This window comes from Capricornis sumatraensis, chromosome 5 (genome assembly GCF_032405125.1).
Source record: "Capricornis sumatraensis isolate serow.1 chromosome 5, serow.2, whole genome shotgun sequence".
Taxonomy (NCBI): domain Eukaryota; kingdom Metazoa; phylum Chordata; class Mammalia; order Artiodactyla; family Bovidae; genus Capricornis; species Capricornis sumatraensis.
The window spans coordinates 10,144,653-10,164,789 of NC_091073.1; the positions used below are offsets into that span (position 1 = coordinate 10,144,653).

At 49.1% G+C, this 20,137-nt stretch overlaps 1 protein-coding gene across 3 annotated transcripts in view; it reads left to right on the forward strand.

The window, feature by feature from the left end:
• The window catches only part of GRB10 (growth factor receptor bound protein 10), a 215,468-nt gene extending 203,921 nt beyond the window's left edge, over nucleotides 1-11,547 (forward strand). For all 3 annotated transcript variants that reach the window (XM_068973463.1, XM_068973464.1, XM_068973465.1), the window contains 2 exons: nucleotides 8,049-8,142; nucleotides 8,781-11,547. In XM_068973463.1, coding sequence (XP_068829564.1) covers nucleotides 8,049-8,142; nucleotides 8,781-8,927 — 241 coding nt within the window. In that variant the 3' untranslated portion in view covers nucleotides 8,928-11,547. The remainder of the gene's footprint in view (nucleotides 1-8,048; nucleotides 8,143-8,780) is intronic.
• Nucleotides 11,548-20,137: the final 8,590 nt, after the last annotated feature.

Consider the following 20,137-nt stretch of genomic DNA (forward strand, 5'->3'; position numbering starts at 1 on the left):
TTTTGGGAATGGAAAACAGTGTCTAGAAACCAAATTGGTAGGTCTTTTCCATGGACAGAGCTAGGACATACGCTTTTTAAACTGAAAAAGATTACAGGCTCACATTGATTTTCTTGTTCACTTGGTCGTGTCTGACTCTGTGAACCCATGGACCGCAGCACACTAGGCCTTCCTGCCCCTCACCATCTCCTGGAGCTTGTTCAAACTCACATCCATTGAATTGCTGATGCCATCCAACCATCTCGCCCTCTGTTGTCCCCTTCTCCTCATGCCTTCAATCTTTCCCAGCATCAGGGTCTTTTCTAAGGAGTCAGCTCTTCGCATCACGTGGCCAAAGTATTGGAGTTTCAGCATCAGTCCTTCCAATGAATGTTCAGAATTGATTTCCTTTAGGATGGACTGATTTGATCTCCTTGCAGTCCAAGGGACTCTCAAGAGTCTTCTCCAGCATCACAGTTCAAAAGCATCAATTCTTCGGTGCTCACTTTATGGTCACATCCATACATGACCACTGGAAAAACTATAGCTTTGACTACTCGGACCTTTATCAGCAAAGTAATGTCTCTGCTTTTTAGTATGCCGTCTAGGTTGGTCATACCTTTTCTTCCAAGGAGCAAGTGTTTTTTAATTTCATGGCTGCAGTCACCATCTACAGTGATTTTGGAGCCCAGGAAAATAAAGTCAGCCACCGTGTCCACTGTTTCCCCATCTATTTGCCATGAAGTGATGAGACTGGATGCCATGATCTTATTTTTTTGAATGTTGTGTTTTAAGCCAACTTTTTACTCTCCTTTTCACTTTCATCAAGAGGCTCTTTAGGTCCTCTTCACTTTCTGCCGCAAGGGTGGTGTCATCTGCGTATCTGAGGTTATTGATATTTCTCCCAGCAATCTTGATTCCAGCTTGTGCTTCATCCAGCCTGGTATTTCACATGATGTACTCTGCATATAAGTTAAAAAAGCAGGGTGACAATATACAGCCTTGATGTCCTCCTTTCCCAGTTTGGAACCAGTCCATTATTCCATGTCTGGTTCTAACTGTTGCTTCTTGACCTGCATACAGGTTTCTCAGGAGGTAGGTAAGGTGGTCTGGCATTCCCATCTCTTGAGGAATTTTCCACAGTTTATTGTGATCCACATGTCAAAGGCTTTAGCATAAGTCAGTGAAACGGAAATAGATGTTTTTCTGGAATTCTCTTTTTCAGTTTAAAAAGCCTGTGTCCTGGCTTTTTAACAGAGGCTTTTTAAACTGAAAAATAGATTACAGGTCCACATTGATATCCCAGTTCAAATGGGAAGCTACAGGATTTGCACATCTTAGACTTTATTGTATCTCTCTTTTCTTCCTCTGAAAAAGCTAATGTTGTCAGCTACTTGCTTTACCTCACTCTGCATTTGTGAGCTGTATCCCAGATCACATCATAAAAATATTCATAATATTACTTCAGTAAAATTACTAAATTCACACTTCTTTATAGCCCATTTGTCGTTAAGGAACATTCCAGGCAGGATCATGTTAAAATACCAGCCTTAAGGTAATTCTTCTCTGTGGTTCCACCACCAAACTGCCATGTTTCAAGTTCCTTCCTTGTTTTTGATTATTAGTTAAATGGATCTGATTTATTTTCTCTTCCATTTAATGCTGTTTGAAACATTGCCTTGATTCCAAGGTCAAAAATCTAAAAGAAGGCACTTTGCCTGGTGACTTGACTCTCCTCCCTAACTCCGCTGTTGGTAAACATTTTCAGCAGTGTTTCTTTATCCTTCCGTTGTTTCCTTTTTCAAATATAAGCAAAACACGTTGGTGTTTGTAAGCTGCCTCTCCTTGACCGGGATGTGTGCCGTCCGTGAAGGAGCAAGCCTGGGCTTAGCTGCCTCCTGAGGAGGCTGGGGAGGAGGGCCGCCTCCTGTCCCCTACTGTGTTCGCTTTCGCGCCTCGTCCCAGCTTCATTGTTTTCCAGGCCTCTGTGGTGACGCACTGCCCCATCTTCCTGTTTCTGCTGCTGAGTTCGTGGACGTGGGAGTGTTGAGCAGACAGTGAATGTTGAGAGACGCCCGGCTCTCCTCCCCAGGGTTGTCTGAGAGCCGCCTGGGGTTCCCTTACCCGGGAGGCCGCGTCTCTTGCTGTGTGTGTAAGGACCAGTTCCATTTCTACTCCTTTTTGCGATGCCGAACTGTTGATACATCTTTTGCCCGATTTTTCTCTATCCATTTTTTACAAACATTTTTTTCCAGGTGGTTCTTTGTGTTTTTGACTTAGCTGAGGTGGGTTTTGTTTTGATTTTTGGTTTGGTTATAGAGCTTTTCTAAATATGGTCACAGTTATCTTTTCTGTCCTTCAGCCTGTGTCTTTCTAGATTTTTTAGTCCTAGTCATACAGGTTTTCTCCACTCCTCAATCATAAAGGAGTTTGTTCATACCCTAGAGGAGTTTATCCTCTAGAACTTGTATTATTGATTACACTCCCTTCCTTTTTTTTCGTGATTATTTCTTCCATTTCTGTTCATTCAATTTTGTTTGCATGTTTAGATCCCAAGTGCATTCGGAATTTATTTGTCCTAGTTCTCTCTGTAAAGATGGATCTGATTTTTTTTCCCATATGGGTGTACTGCTGTTCCTGACAGCTTTTCTGAAATGTCACTTGATCGTAGAACAGTCCTTTTACAGCCTTAGAAGTGACCCATCCTGACTACAGACTCGATTCTTCTCCTCTGAACTTTCTGCCTAAGAGAGAAAAGCCTACCCTCCTCTCTTAGTTATTTTTTTTTGCATGTAGGTGTGTGTGTTTTCCAGGGGCTTCAGGGACAGGATGCTTACTTGTTGCAGCCCTAAACCCCAACCAAACTAAGCCCCCAAATGTTCTCATGGGGCCCCATTTACCGTATCATGTGTGGGGTTCATCTTCCGAAGTAAAATGAACTTGCTTGCTGGGTGACATCTTACAGTAACCAAAGCCAGGTTCGGCCACTCGTCACTCATAAACCAGTAATTCAGGAGACAAGTGTGAGTAGAAAGGAAAGGTTCCTTAATCAGAAAAGCCAGCAATCTGGGGAGAAGGTGAACTCCTGTCCTGAGACCGACTCTGAAGATTCTGCTAAGCAATGACAGTTTTTAAAGGGATCCAGGGCGTCGGGGCCGGGGTTGGCAGGGGGTTGGGGGGGTGGGCGGTGAGGGTCTCGGCGCATCATGAAGGCAGGAGGTTAAATTTGTACTGTTCTCCACTGAGTGCAGACTGGATGACTCAAGATGTTATCTTGCCCACATGGGCTGCCTGCAGGATCACTTAGGGAGGCTGTTATGGGTAGAGAGGTAGCTATTCTTTAACTGCTTAATTCTTCTTTTTATTTTTACTTCTTTTTATTGTATTTAGGAAAAGAATCAGCAGGTTAGACAAGGCATAACTCGTTCAGGAGAGAATAGGTCAGGAGTTGATTTCAACTTCTTAGTGATTCATCCCTGTGATTAGGTTCTTTTAAGGTTAGAGGGGGACAGAAATGGGCAGACAGGAAAGAGCCGCTCTCAGCACTGCCAGAGAAGTGACCGCTCCACGGGAGGCATCGCTGGGTACCGTGCATCCTTCCTGGGCCCAGGGCAGTCACGGTGGCACCCACGTCCCTGAGAGGCTGACAGGCCAGCCCACTTTGCGTTAAAAGGAGCGGCCCTGGGGTGGGGAGGGTCAGCATGCTGGGCCCACGGCACTGTGTGTCGGCTCATTTTTTGTTTAAACCCCATTTGTCTTGCAATTCAACTTTTCCTGGAGCCAAGCCCCAGTTTGCAAGGTTCCCTCTGTCCAGCCTTGGTGAGGAATATGAACATCTTTCAGCATTCCCCCCACCCCCACTTGCCTTGTTCCTCGCTATCCTTCCCCGGGTCTGAGTTGTATCGAAGGTTATATGTTAGATCCTTCAATCCCAGCCTCCAACTTCTGGCGCTCTAGCAAAAACAGAAGGCAGGATACAGGGACCCGTTCAGGTGTCATCACAGTGATGTACATTGTCCACTCCTGTGTTTAGAGAGGAAATGTGCTTGGAAAAGGAGGAAAATTAAATAATCAACACCAAATCATTATGAATCCCTGCAGAGGTAATGGAGGAAGCCAATTTAGAGTCTGACAGCAAACAACCCTGAAAGGCAGGCCAGGATGACAGCTGTTATAAAACACTGCTGCCAAGACCTTTAGCCTCAATCACAGATGAAGTAGGGGGTGGAAAGAGATAGCAGAGCCTGCAATCTACCCGGGCGGCCTCTGAAGCCACCTGGATGCAAGCGCCACCCCACCCCCGCCCCCACAGGTGACCTACGTGCGTGTGCATCTGCACTCACAGCCCCTGCCCTGCGGAGCCCAGCACTGCCTGGCTGCCTTCTTCCTCCCCCTCTTGCCGCCCGCAGCCCATGCCAGAGCCCAGGATGGAAGGAGCTTTCCCAGGGGCCAGTCCTGCTCTGCAGGCCCCTCTGCGGCTCAGCCCAGGGCTCTTGTTGGGACTTGCAGCGTGTAAGGCCCTGTACTGCCCCCGCCTGCCCCCACCGTGTTCACAATGAGGTCCAGCTCCCCTGCCCCCTTGCCACCTACAGCCCCGGCCTCTGTGCCTTTTGTGAGCTGGCCCCTCTGTCTACGCTCCAGGCCCCTCCACTGTGCAGAAGGCCATGACTTGGCCTCTCTATGGCTCTCCCCCCACAGGCAGAGTGGAGTGCTGTCTTAGGGCTAACACGGCACCCTCAGCAGAGTGTAGGGTCCTCGCCAGCCATGGAGGAGCCTCTGCACACTTGCTCCGGCTGTGCCGAGGTTCCCCCATGGTTGCTGCTGGCTGTGTGACCTCAGGGACTTTGCCTCACTTCTCTGGGCCCCCTGGCCTCGCTGTAAAATGAGGACAGTAGCAAGGTCGCCGTGAGTCCTGAGCGAGGCGGTGTGTGCAGGGCCTGGGCCGCACGCCTGAGTTGTGCTGTCCCTCTGATCTCCGTCAGCCCCGGGCGAGAGCAGCCCTTTGCTCGTCCCTGAATAGATGCAGAGCCCCCTGACTTGAGTCCTGATGGCGGCAAGGACGCCCTGCTTGCCAGCACCTTCGCTCCATGTTCCATGCTGAATCCCAAGCGGAGACATCTCTGGGTGTGTCAGCCCCCAGCCTGTCTCTGCAGCGCTCCACCCCAACAGAAATCCCTGCGCCTGCAGTTCGCTGATGGCAGTCACCACTGCCTCCGGTGTGCACACCATCTACACACAGCTCCCAGCACGTGCACGGTCCTGCAGGAGAGGCCCGGGAAGGTGGCAGATCGTGATCCGACGCTCCCAAGTGTGAGATCCAGGAATCTTGCTGACTCCTGGCCCTACCCCCTGTCTCCAGGTCGGAGGTCATTTCAGGTAGACAACCAATAGGCTCAGGCCGTTGGGACAGCCTCAGGATCTCCTGGTCACACCCCGAACTGGGCAGCAGATGGACGGCCTCTGTACCTGCCTTGCTCCGTGGTGCTCAGAAGGAACAGCCGGGGTTCACTGAGGGCTCGGCTGAGACTGCCCAGCCCCAGCTTCTCCTCCAGGAAGGTCGAGTCCTTGAGCTTCTGCCAGTGAAGCACTTGGAGAAGAGAACACAGCCCGGCTCTGCCAGCCCCGAGCGCATCACACACACATCTGCTTCATAGCCACGCCTCTCCTGTCCTCCCAGCCCTGCGGGGCAGTGCCATCCTGGCTGACATCTCCAAAGTGTATCCTGCAGAACACGCGTCCTACAAAACGCCGTCAAAGAGGGGCTGGTATATAATAAAAGATGCTGTGAAGAGTCAGGTAATAGGAAGCCTCCTGCGTGGGCCCTAAGGGAGTCACGCTTCAGATCTACATTCTGAAGGCTCTGAGATGTCTTGTGGTGAAATAAAACTTTTCCACCTTTATAACGGGAGTTCCCAGGCTTCTTGAACTGCCTTCCATCTGAATTTACAATCTAGACACCGATGGTTTATCTCATTGTCACAGTTTGGTGTCTAATGCCTTTAAAATATGTTTCCTGTCAGGCCATTTCTTCTTTGTCACTGGAATTAGGGCCTTTTCCTTTCTAAAGAATAACTCTGTCTTAACATCTGATTCCAGACATGTTCACGTAAAAGCGATGATTTGCCCTTCCTCACGCTATCCTAAGTTTTAGTTGAAGTGCCATTCATTTATAGTATTGTGCTAGTTTCCAGAGTATAGCGTAGTGATTCAGTATTTTTCCAGGTTTTTCTCCATCACAGGTTACTACAAGACAGTGGGTATCATCTTTATGCCGCACAGTACATGCTTGTCGCTTGTTGATTGTATACACAGTGGTTTGGATCTGTTGATCCCATGCCGCTGATTCGTCCCTCCCCGCTTCCCTCTCCTCTTTGGTAACCACGAGTTTGTTCTCTGCACCTGTGAGTCTGTTCCTGTTTTGCTTATATGTCCGTTTGTGTTATTTTTTAGGTTGCCTGTACAAGTGCTATCATCCAGGACTTGTCTCTCTCTGTCTGGTGTATTTCACTGGGCGTGCTGTCCCCAGGCCCGTCCATGTTGCTGCAGATGGCAGCACTTCACTCTCGCTGTGGCTGCGTGACATTCCCTTGTGTGTATCCAGTCATCTGTTGACGGGCACGTGGCCTGCCCCCGGGTCTTGGCTGTCGTAAATACTGCTGCTGTGCACATTGACGTTCATGCATCTTTCACGTTGATGTTTTCCGTTTTTCCATCTGTGTGTATCCAGTAGTAGAATTGCAGGATCGTTTGGCGGTTTTCGTTTTTAAGGAACCTCCATGGTATTCTCTGTGGTGGCTGCACCAGTTTACAGCCCCACGAGCAGTGCCCCCTTCTCTCCACATCCTGGCCGTCGCCTGTTAACTGCAGACTTCCTGATGTGATTTCAAGACTGCATGACTCACGTTAGACTCCTGCATACGTGTCACCAGGCGCCCTGAGTCATGAATGTTGTAGCACCTTTTGTCATGTTCTCGCTCTCATTTTTGTATCTGAACCATTTAGGAGTGAGTGGTAATTATTTCCATAGAAAATTTCTAAAAACGTGGGCTTCTCTTAGGCAACCACAGGCTCGTTGTAAACATTAGGAAATTAACACGAACGCGATTCTGTCCCCAGCCATGCCACTTTCCCAGATTTTACCAGGGATCCGACTTGCATCCTTGCTGCCAAGGAAAAGAGCTTTTGGCCCCAGCACCACCCGGGGCCGCAGACGCCTTGTGTTCCTTTGTGTCTCGACACTTGCAGGAGCCGTGAGGACAGAAGTACCCGGTGCGGGCTCATCTGCTCACTCCCAGGGGGTGATGCTGAGTCAGCTTCAGTGCATCCTGTCGGGAGGTGCTGGGGTGCATTGCCTCATTCCTGTCGGTGGTCACTTGAATACTTAAAGGTGGTGTCCGCCAGGTTTCTCTGTCGGAAGGTTACTGTTGGTCCCTTTGTTGTGAACGTTAGTGGGTAGATCTTTGAGACCATGGAGATACTGTCATTCTCATCAAGCTTTGATGCCGGCTTCAGCATCCTGTGAATATCTGCTTAATCAATAGTGATATCTGGTCATTGCCAGATGGCGGTTTTCTAATCCATCTTCTTTCTCTCTTTGTGTAGCTGGCCTTCTGCTCTTAGGAAGAGCTTTTTTTTCCTCCTCTGTTATTTATTTGTTCATTTATCTATCACACCAGTCTGGACTCAGGATTCTTGTTCTCTGCTATAGGTCATAATCAGTCACCGGTGTTATTCACATAGATGCCCGGCTATGGCCACACTGCCTCCTAAGTTAGCTTTCTTTGAGTACCTCCTTACTTTCTGGCACAAAGTGTACCTGCTTCACCCTGGACCTTTTCTGCCTCAGCCCTAGAGGCAGCCGTGTCCCCACAGAGCCGTGTCCCCTGGTTCCTTTTGATGGGGAGTGACAGAGAGCACAGTCTGGGTGTGGAGGGTGGCCTTGCCCTGCAGCTCACGCAGCTCCCAAAGCTTCCTGAAACTTCGCCTCCTGAAGCCTGCCTGTTCACGTGCGCATGCAGATAACATGCATACTCAGTCTGGAATTCATGGTCGATTGACTCTGTCCCCAGGCTCTTTCTCCTCCGTGACAGCCAAAGTAATCCAAAGGCGTTCGTCCTCACACTGTGTCATCATCAGAAAATCAAAAACTTCCAGATCTTACCTGTAAGTATTGACGTTTTCACACTCATGCTTACTCTTTTGTGTTCTGGTTTTGTTCCTCGTGCAGTTTTTGAACCAACCACACTAGAGAACAGTAGACACTGGACAGGTTCAAGCTTGCTAGTGAGATCTTTATAGGAGCTCCCTCTATGCATAGAATGTGCCGTTTGCATGGACACACACAGGTTTCATTAACCACATCCTCCTCCATGGGGTGGGCCGAGTGCTCACGTGGACACTCACAGGATAACTGATCAGCCCGCTCCACGGTGAGTGGTGTCTGCGTGGATGCTCAGGTCAACTGGTCAACCTCACCCTGCTCCGTGGGGTGTGCTGAGTGCCCGGACACTCACAGGTTGACTAACCAACTTTGCCCTTATGAGCAAGGCGAACTGGGAGGAGCATGGGACCCTCCTCAGAAATAGGGGCGCAGTTGTGCCCTGTAGCCTTAGGTACTTGGCAGTGCCCCTTCCAACCTCCACACAAAAAACTTGCTGCGCGACCGCCTGCCCTGTGTTCTAGCTCACCTCACTGGCTCCAGGTGTCGCCCTAGAACCTGCCCAGGGGTGGAGAGCACTAATCCTGATGGTGGGGCCTGAGCTATGGCCTCTGACGGAGCCGGTCTCATTGTGTCTCTCCAGTGCGAGGACGACGGGCAGACATTCTTCAGCCTTGACGACGGGAACACCAAATTCTCTGACCTGATCCAGCTTGTTGACTTTTACCAGCTGAACAAAGGGGTCCTGCCTTGCAGACTGAAGCACCACTGCATCCGAGTGGCCTTATGACCTCAGATCTAGCCTGGCTGCAGGCCGGTGGGCGCTGACACTGGAGTGAAGAGGCCTGTGCATCCTTCAGAACACACGTCTGTCTGCACCTCGGGGCTTGGAGCAAGATGGTGCATTTGGTGCCGGCTGACCGCAGTCGACTCGTCTGTTGGACTTGACGGTGGTTTGCTGCTGCAGATACAGCAGGGCTGCCCCTCTCTCCCTGGCCTCATCGGGGAGGGCAAGAGAGAGCAGATTTGAGAGTAAACTGGAAGGATGGTCTTGGCTGGGCCGTGGAGGAACGCAAGCCAGAGAGAAGTGATTGGAAGTGAACTCTTGCCCTGGAATAATCTTGACGATTAAAACTGATATGTTTACTTTTTTGTATCGATCCCTTTTTTGCACTCCTTGTTTTCAATATTGTATTCAGCTTATGGCAGGAGGGGCTGTGGCTTTTCCGTGTGAACGAGATGTAAAGACACTTGAAAGGGGGCCGCCCCCAGAAGTTGACTGCGTTTGCAGAGGGCGGCGCATACCATCTGCACATCACTCCCAGACAGCAGGCACCCCAGCCACCCCCCCCTCCCCAAGTATACTTGAAAGCTTTTTCGAAATAAAAGGTGTTCTTGTGGTAGGCACGTGGTGTGCTCTGCGGCCAGAGAGGCGACCCAGTCTGCCTGCCCCGCTCTGTGCCCATCCCCCACTCGTGCTGCCCACCTGCCGTCCGCGTGTCGTTTTGTCTTCCCCGCTGCTGGGCGCGTGTTTCTTTGGAAACCTTGCTGTCCCACAGGACTGAGTGGCAGCCTCTCGTTGGCCACAGGCTAGCCTTCTAACATACAGCGAGTGCCCATCACCCGCCTGCCCCACCTTCCAGCCTGTTCTAGAACCATCGCTGCCTTACCCCTCTGCAGTGGTGCCAGCCTTCCAAGGCTGCTCTTCCTGCCCTGGGGGCTCCTAAGATCTGAAAGGAGGTGGCACCTGCATGGCCTGCTTCCATATGTAGCAGGTTTCCATGGTGACAGAGGTGGAAACCTTGGAGAGGGCAGCCCCACAGAGGATGGTCTCGCTTGGTGGCCTCCATCCTGCTGACAGCCCTGTGGCCAGGCCCTGCAAGGCAGCCGGCGGTTCCTCCACTGGCCCGGGTCAGGAGGCCCCCACAGTGGGGCTGGCCACGGACAGGCTAGCAACGCAGCGCTGCGTGCTGCTCCAGGAGCTGAGTCAGATGCTGGCCTGAGATGTCCCCACCCTCTGCCTTGCCCCGTGGCCAAGTCTTTAGCGTGCAGGCAGCCGTTCCTCTGCCTTTGATCCCTGCAAAGCAGAAAGGGCTCCCTGACAGCATGCACGCCGCTTGCTGAAGGGTGACTTCCATCCCCAGGTCACAGCGGGATGCTTCCCTGCCCCTCTGGGCCGCACTGGCCGCTAGACCCCTGGACTGCCCGATGCAGCGCTTCCCGAGGGAGACGTGCGGCTTAGGACACAGTGACACATACCCGCTGTACCTCAGTTCGTGGTATAGACACTGTATTTTAGTTGACAAGACACACTTTACTTATTTTCCATGAAGTGTCTACTTAGACAAATGAAGAATTTTTAGTAAAACATGTTTTTAACCATGAACGTTCAATGGCTTTTTTGTTTGTTTTGGGGTGGGGGTGGTGGTTTTCTAGCCTGTTAATCTTTCCAACTGTTGACAATTAGGTAATTTTCGAGTCATGCCTGGCACCCTGCTTCCCCTGGAGGGACTGATGCTTTAGTTACACTAATAGACATTTTTCTCTTTGCCAGTTGGAGGTAAAGCCTTTAAAAAACAAAAAATCCAGCAAAAAAAGAAAAAAACGCCACCTTTCCAGTTTGTTTTCTGTTTACATAGACCAGTCTCCACCAGTGAGATGAGACTCAATCAATAGACAGCTAGTATCTGCAGTATTGCGTATTTATAAATCACCTTCTATTTAAAAAGAGAACGAAAGCTAGACTCTGACGCAGCGTTCTGTGTGTACCCTCCTGGCCACAGTGAGCTGTCACAGAGTGTGACCTCCCAGGGTCCCTTGTACTGGGGGATCCCCCCGCCACCGGGCAGCCCCTCGCAAGAGATGGGCATCCAGCTGGGCCAGCCAGGGGCTGAAGGACGTTCGACTTTTATTTTTGTATTTAAATGACATGAATGTAAACGGAACAGCTCAGGGTCATTTCAGAGCCTGTTGACTTTTTATCTCTTCCTGTGATTTTCTGTTGTGAACAGAAACTCCATGTAGCAACCTGGACTGAATCGGGAAAGAAAGCACCAAATGCTCTGGGGATTAACGCTAAGTAGGAGAGCTTTGTGACCTTATGTGTAGAGTTTCAGAACGTTTTTCTGTTTGCTAAACCTTGAAGAAATACGTGCCTCCGTCTAGATGCTTTGTCTCCTGTCTTCTGCACTGAATACCTGAGGGTTTGACCAGTCGACGCACCTCTGCGGGGGTGGGGCCGCTCACGGGGGCTCTGATGCCTGGTGTGGTGAGCATGGCATCGCCCGCCGTGCTTTCAGGGAATGCAGAATGGATTCACCGAAAAGACAAAACCTTTGTCCCATGTGCTTTGCTCCTTTCTGTACATAGCTCCTCGGCTCATGAACCTAACTGTAAACATTCAGGTATTTTTGTACAAATAAGGGACTGATGTTCTGTTTGTCGTTAGAAATAAACAGTAATACAGTGTTCTTCATTTTGCCTGTGGCGTCTGTTTCTATATTTTAAAAACGTTCAGCTGATCAAGCACTAAACACCTAGGGAGATGATTTGGGATATTTTAGTGATTTGCTTCTTACCTCGCTAAACAGCAGTTACAAACGAGTTGGTGTGACGCACAGACTGGCGTGACCCTGCTGGGTGGGCCCCATGCTGACCACGGAACAGATCCCCGGGCCTCTCCTCCCCCCACTTCCTTCGCAAGAACAGAGACCCATGGAAGCTCCAGAGGGAGGCAGAGCTTCCCTCAGCTGTAGCGAACACCTCAAGAAACAAAAAAGCTCACATTTGTGCAGTTCAAATGTGACTGGATTTTGCCATCACACGGGCAAAATGGCCCACATGAGAAATGGGCAGAAAGAATAAGAGAATGGATGCCCTGCATCTCTGCTCCCACAGGACCTCCCCTGGGGCCCGCGGGCAGCATCACTTAGCTGTCCTTGGGCCTGACACCTCCTCCTGTCCCAGCCCCATAAGCCAGCTGTGTCCACCCACCAGAGCACACCTGTGGCATTTTGAACCCTCCCATCACTTGTTTTCAGAATCTGCACCCTTGGTTGGAAATCTCATCCCACTAAGGCAGGCTGCCATCAGAGCAAGAGCAAGAACTCACAACACTCTCTTCCTTGTCAGAGATGGGGAGGGGGGCGTGTTTACGATGGGGCTGGTGTGTGAATGTGTGTAGGGTGTATGTGGTGAGGGTTGTGGGTGTCCATGGGGTGGGAGAGCAGAACCAAGTATGCTGTGGGGGGTGGTAGGGGGCAGGTGGAGGCGGAGTGAGGAAGGCTAGATGCAAGCAGGGCATCTGCGAGGTGTGAGTCTGTGCGGAGTGTGTGCATGGTGGTGGGGCATACAGTGCACAGAAGGCATGACATGAGCGACCTTGTGTTTCCATGTTCCCAGAGTCCAGGGGGGTGGGGGGGCGAAGCACTGGGCCAGGGTCCCAAATGTAGACCATGGTGTTCCTTCCAAAGAAGGTGCTACAAGGGGCCACACAGATAAGCCAATAGCCAATATAATTAAAAGAAGACACGACATTAAATTTGATCTCACTGCCTTGATCATAGTGTTACTGATCTTTAAAACCCACTTTGAGGGATTCATAAAATTATAAGATGAATTTTCTGTGATAAAAACTTCCCCCTGTGAAATGTAAACAGAAAAATATCCTACACTATTGAGTTTTAGCATGGTAATTTCACAGCAACCCTCCTCATCTTGGAAGTTATACAACAGTAACAGGGACAGAAAACAAGTGAAAAGTCCATCCTTGGCAGAACTGGGAACTTGCAAGAGGGATTGCTCAGCTCGGTGGGTGGAGACCGCAGGCCAAGAGCTGCTGGCAGGGACTCCGTGGTCGCATATCTCAGCCAGGCCTGCAGAGGGCGCTCGAGGGTGCATGGGCCGCCTGTGGGGGCACTGCAGGCCCTTTTGGAGAGCAGCAGGACAGGCAGGGTTTGATATAGAGCGATAGGTGTCCTTCCCGCTCCCCCATCCTGGGGATGCCATGTGTACTTTCAGTCTGTAAATAGATCCAAGTCTTCTTTGATCTCTGAAAGTTTTCTTGAATCACATCTAAATCTGGTTTTGTTACATCACTGCAGGTCTTGTTTTTAAAGACAGCACTGTTACGTGTGCTGGGGCTCTCTCACCTGCCTTTCCTAAGATATACCTTCGCTCACACTTGCTGGCTCCGTTTGGTGTGCACATCCGTCTGTCCCATCAGTGTGCATGTCCCGTCTGTCGCCCAGGTCACGCACAGTCTCTGGGCGGGCTGCTTGCTCCCTGAGCCACGGCCGACCTGCACCATGACCAGGATGCCTCCTTTTCCCTCCGTTTCTCTTTGGAGTCACGCTGGCTTCTGTTGCGTATATTCCTGCATCACTGCTTTAAGCTTTGGTGAACTGATTGCTTTGATTTTTGTTTTGTTTTTATTTCATGGTATTAGGCTTGACTGCCAATTTAATCTCCATGTCAATGTATTTCTACTGAATACTACTTAATACCATTTTTTTCCTACTCTTTTTCTCTTGGGCATCTTCATGGTTCCTTGAAGAATGTGGGTTCTTCTTGGCTGAGTCATTCATAGGAAGTTTGTGTAGGAAAGAAAGCAGGGATTGTGTCTGATGCTAGCAGGACAAAGTAAATGAATGCTATTTCAGTTCAGTTCAGTTCAGTTGCTCAGTTGTGTCCGACTCTTTGCAACCCCATGAACTGCAGCACACCAGCACTCCATCACCAACTCCTGGAGTCCGCCCAAACTCATGTCCATCGAGTGGGTGATGCCATCCAACCATCTCATCCTCTGTCGTCCCCTACTTCTCCTGTCCTCAATCTTTCCCAGCATCAGGGTCTTTTCAAATGAGTCAGCTCTTTGCATCAGGTGGCCAAAGTATTGGAGTTTCAGCTTCAACATCAGTCCGTCCAAAGGACACTCAGGACTAATCTCCTTTAGGATGGACTGGTTTGATCTCCTTGCAGTCCAAGGGACTCACAAGAGTCTTCTCCAACACCACAGTTCAAAAGCATCAATTCTTCAGTGCAGAGCTTTCTTACCACTGAACACAAAGGGTCATGGATGTGAATTCCAAGACCTTGACAACATTAGTCATCAAGATTGATCTTCCAGCTAACTCCTCTCCCTCCCTAGAGTCACCCCTGCCTTTTCATTCAGCCTCACACACCTTCCAGACAAATGTCCCCAAATGATTTCATATTATTTTGCAATGCAACAACTTTTCCCCCTTGGTTGTTCTATGGAAAATAATGCAATGTCATTTTTGATAATTATGGAGTTTTGTCATTTGAAATAAAAATTATGAAAAAGTCTCTTAGAAATAAAAGAGATTCTATTGTAAGTCTACATTCTTACACAAACTCATGCACACACATGAGCATAGATGTCTACAAGGGCTATAGCACAGGATTCCTAGGGAAGACCTGGGCCCAGCTGGGGGATGCATCTGGAAGGTGTGTGGAGAATGAAGGCAAAGGTGGGCCTGAGCACAAGTGGATGGAGAATGTGCCCTTATCCAGGTGTGTGTTGTCCAATTCAGTAGCACTAGGCACGCATGACCATTATTTAAACTGCAATAAAAAATAAAATGAAAACTTCAGTTTCTTGGTTGCACTGTCCTCATTTCAAGTCCTCGATAGCCACAGGTGGCTACCCATAGTGTATGGATAGTGGTAGTGGTGTCCAGCAGCCACCACACTGAACAGTGCATTGATAGGACATTGCCATCACAGGAAATCTTGCTGGACACGGCTGGTCTTACGGGACCCGGAATGAGAGGCTAAATTAGAGACGTGGGAATGGATGGTTGGAAGGAGGGGGCAGTCCCCTTGAGAGTCAGTCTCTCTGTGTCTGGATGATGTTCTGAATTAATGAAGCCAGGGCCAAGGCTAAAGGCACCTGCATTCATGGGGCATCTCTGCCTCACCCCGTAGGTAAGACAATATTAACTTCTCATTTGCCAGAGCAGGGTGACACCATCCGCTGTCTCCCGTTTGTTTGGGTACATTTTGCTTTCCACTTATAATTGAATGGTTTCACATCATAGGCATACACTGTGTACAAAACTCAGTGATGTCCACTTAGCCCCCCACAACATGACTCCACTGAGAAAAAGCATGCTTCCCAATTTGACATCAGCCTATCGAGTGACCAGAGGTAGAAACTCTACCTTTTGTATTTCCCAAAATAATCGCCACTACTGTGAGCATCTCCCCAGACTGAGTGCAGCTTTAATGTCTAAATATAAAGTGCATGTGTTTACACATGACTCTAAATGTAAGCAGGGCTGTTATTGCTGTGCATCTGAAAAGACAGCCATGTCTCTGGGGGGGTAAGAAAGAGCCACATGGGACCTCTCGGAGATGGCTTTGTCTGGGGTGATTACACAGAACCCAGGGATCATTCTTGACACTTTGACATTAATTCAAAACCAGTCTGGACAAAGTGTTGGAGTTTCTGTGGATGGGCACATTCTCTACTTTCTAAAGCATAGTGGAGGATTCATCCAGCCAGCCAAATTCAAAAATATGCAATGCTTGGTGTATTTCTTATTGGAGGAAGGAGACTAACATTTTTTTTATTTTGTACAAAAAGTGAAATTATATTAATATTTTGTCATTGCACTACTTCTATTGTACATAAAATATTTCACGGAACTTTCTGAGAGGACTGAGGTAGAGTCTAGGGTCATTCAGAACATCGATGGTTTCTGAATGGTTTCTGCTGCATTGCTGAGTTGACAGCTGAACCATGGTGGGCTACACAGCTGTACCAAACCTGCGTTTCTGACACTTCCTCTCCAGAATGGACACCTTCAAGATGATGCAGGGCAAGTGTATTCCTGGTCTTACTCCCCGGGGTCCCGACTCAGAAAGCTGGGTGGGAGACAGAGCCATGCCTCTGTGCCAGCTCAGCAAGATTCGGTGCAGCTCCCACGGGGAAGGAGAATTCTAGAAGCTGCCCCAAGAGCCAGGCTTGTGTGTTCCACATCCTCAGGCCTCTCTTAAACCTACAGATTAAAATCTCTGACTTGGTGATAAAAGCATTTGGCCAGCACAGGGGGGTGGGACCGTCCCCAACTTACGATGAGCTTCGGGATTTTAGGGTCCACGTACTCACTGTGTTTTCATCCCTTCCAAGCCACCAGAGTTTTCAACTCCTATGATAGTGATCTTGGTAGAAAATGATGGGAAAGGCTTAGAATTAAATCCAAAAATGCCTGAAGCTGTATTGGAGAGCACCCAGTGAGCACACAGCTGGCATAACTGGAAGGCCACTGGGGATTCAGGCACCTCCAGATTCTCTTCACCCACTGACAGGCCCCACGTGGTGGAAGCCATGCAGCCCCATGGTGCCCCCTCTCCACCCCTGCACACTGGCCTGATCGCCACTCAGGGGGCTTGTCCGGGGGTACACAGCCAGCCCCAGCACAGCTGAGGCTGGCCCGTGGCCTCTTGACTCTCGACCAGGGGTCCTCTGGTGCTTTCCCACAACTCTCTTCGCACTGAGTCACTCACAGAGGCTGGCAACGGCCTGCATGACATCGTACAGAATCCACAGGGAATCTGTGGCTGGGTAACTGGGCAAAATCAAAGCCTCCTGAGGGGCGGAACCATCCTCTCTCTTGCCTGCCTGAGCACCCAGCAGGAGCCTCTTCTGGCCTTTACCCCCGCCTCCTCCTTTGCAATTGGGCCACTAACACTACATCTGCCCCCCCCCCCCCAAATGAGGTGAAAAAGCCAATGTGATAGGTTATTCCCTAGTGGTCCAGTAGTTAGGACATGGTGCTTTCCCTCCTGGGGCCCAGGGTTCGATTCCTAGTCAGGGAACTCGGATCCTGTAAGATCTTGCAAGCCATGGCAATGCAGCCAAAAGAAAAAAGAATGTGCTGAAGCCCAATGGAATGTATTAGCCTAACTCTAGTTAGCTTGAGCAGCTGAGCAGCGCATAGCCCTGTCTGTGCTCAGCTGAGCCAACCGGCCCCCACCCGGGGCTCCCCCCTGCCCTCAGGTCCTGCTGAGGTCCGGCCCCTCCCAGGCTGAGTCCTGCTCCCTTCCGAGCTTGAAATAATACAGGAGATAGAAGCCTGAAATTCCCAGAAGAAAACTACAAATAGCTAAGGAACATAAGCCCACCACTTTTTGAATGAAATGAACAATAAGTACTGGAATAGCTGTTTGCCATTAAAGGCTGCCTCCTCCAGCTTTTATGGTTACTCTTGAATCCTCACTTGCAGATTTTACAAACCTCAGCCTCCTTTATTTCTCTAGAGAGAATTACCCTCAGTGCCAGCTGTCGTCTTTGATCATAACCTACGGTAAGAAATGCTGTCATCTAGTGGCCCAGCGTGCACACACACAGACATGCATATGTAATTGAACAGAAATTTCACGAAGCACCGTTTCCCTTGTTAGGTGCAAAGCCCTGTCTTTCCTATTCTGTTCTGTTCTATTTGCTTTCCTCTTTTAAAATGCTGGTCATGAAATCTCCAAACCGGTTTCATGATCCAATGATAGCTCAATCCCAGCGAATTGGAAAACACTGAATTGGAGAAGAACCATGTTGAAGGACCGACACACCCAACCTCAGACTTCCTCTGAAACTGCAGTAACCAAAGCCGTGTGGAAGCAGAGAGAAGTGGATCGACGGAACAGAACAGAGAGCCTGGAAACAGACTCGCACAAAGACAATCAACTCATCTCTGACACAAGAGCGAAGGCAACACAGCAGAGCAGAGACAGTCTTTCCAACAAGCGGAGCTAAAACAACTGCCACCCACGAGCAAAAGACAAATCTAGACACAGACATCACACCTTCACAAAAACTAACTCCAAATGGATCACAGACCTGGATGTAGGATGCAAAACTACAAAACTCCCAGAATATGACATGAGAGACGACCTAGATGAACAGAGGCGTTCGTGATGGCATTTTGGCTATCATACCAAAGGCACAACCCACAGAAGTAGAAAGCAAGCTGGACTTCATTAAATTTAAAAACTTCCACTCAGCAGAAAATACGGAATTGACATTGTCAACCACTCCTAAGAAAAGTGGCTTTTCTGAGAAATTTGATCCCTTGGATATTGCTCCTCTGCAGATTCAGTCTCAGGGTCCGGGCTGGGATTAGGACGAGGGCTTAGGGGTTAAGGGTTAGGGGTTAGGGTTTAGGTCTGTTTAGGGTTGCGGTTAGAGTTAGGATTCAGGTTGAAGTGTTTAGGGTTACAAGGTTGGGGTGGGAGTCAGAGTTGGGGTCATAGTCATCATCAGTGTGGCCCCTTGGCTTTCCACCGCCTGCTTCACTGGAGTCTCCAGGGCTCCCTTGCTGGTCTCCACTAAGTAGGGATATTGAAGTTCCTCCACGTGTCTCCAGGGCTTCCCAGGTGATGCTAGTGGTAAAGAACCTGCCAACGCAAGAGACTTATAAGAGACACCCGTTCGCTCTCTGGGTCGGGAAATTCCCTGGTGGAGGGCACAGCAACCCACTCCAGTATTCTTTCCTGAAGAATCCCATGGACAGAGGATTGTGGTCGGCTATAGTCCACGGAGTCACAAAGAGTTGGACACAGCTGAAGCAGCTTAGCGCGCATGCACAGGTGTCTCCAGACCAGATGATGTGGCTTTGACCCTGTAGAGAGTTGCTCAGTGTAACCAAGGCATGACTGTCACTGGGAGAGGAAAAGTCTTCTTAAGATCATGGACTGGGGGCAGCTTTACTGCGTCTGCCTGGAAGATCTACCCAGAAACCTCTCCCCAGTGAGGTCTACACACGACAACACCAGAAGGGACTCTTTAACTCCAAGCTGCATTCAGTTGAAAACGTGTTCTGTAGAAAAGTTCCAGTCCACATGGTAAATAAAAGTACCTAGAATTCCCACTCCCGCATCAGTGAGCCTCCAACACTGACCTGTGGACACAGGACTTAGTTAAGGAGCCTTGGCAGAGGCTGTCCATGACTCATCACTTTTGCGCACACAGCTGACAGGTCCGGTGACTCTGCCCAAGGCTGCCCCTCGGCACCAGAGCTTGCCGTGCCTGAGTGAGGGCTGAGCAGGGGGATTACCAGCCTTGACAGGCAGGCAGCCTGTCCGACCTCCTTCGGTTCTGCGGTGTGGGCCCTGCCCACCTGGCCACCACAGGGGTAAGTGGCTTGGAAATGTGCCCGGTGCTGCCTAACAAAACAACAACTAACAAAATAAACAACTTGCACTCCAGTCTGTGTCTTACGGCAGCTTTGGACGAACCCAAACTAAGACAAGAATGTCCCTGGAGTGAGATGATGGGGCTATAGAAGGGAAAACTCCCTTCCCAAAGGTCAGAGCCTCACTATTTAACTCCATCAGCGTGCTTGCAACACAGACCTCAGCAAAATATTTGAATGTAGGAACATTTTTAAATGATTTTAAAGTTCCTCTTGAAAGAAATATATATGAAAGCAGCCAGGATTCTTTTTTAAGAAAAATGATAAGGGATTTCTTGCCTTCCAAGAACCCAAAGGCACCAGAAAGTGATGCGTTTGTATATATGCCTGAAATTAACCCAACATTGTAAATCAACTATACTCCAATTAAAAAAATTAAAAATAACAAAAATATTTTAAAAAGGAAAGAGGCAAAGTTTACACACTGTAGCCCTGGCACAGAAATGAAACAACAATTTCACGGGACCAAAACAACAAGCTCAAGAAACAGAAATATTTTTCAAAAATCATGTTGGAAGGATTAGCTTACTCTATGGGGGAAAAAACAAATCAGAACTTTATCCTATGACTTACCTTAAAATAAATTTCAGATGGAGGAAAGTTCTAAAGATAAATATCTAAAATGATAAAATACTAAAAGGAGACAGAAGTAAATGTGTATATATTCTGAGTGAAGAATCGTTTCCCAAGTTCCCCAGAGATTTCTCAAGATTTCCTTGACCTTTATCACTATGAGAAATTAATGTTTAACCAGCGTATGACTCTGAAAAGGCAAGGGCTCGTG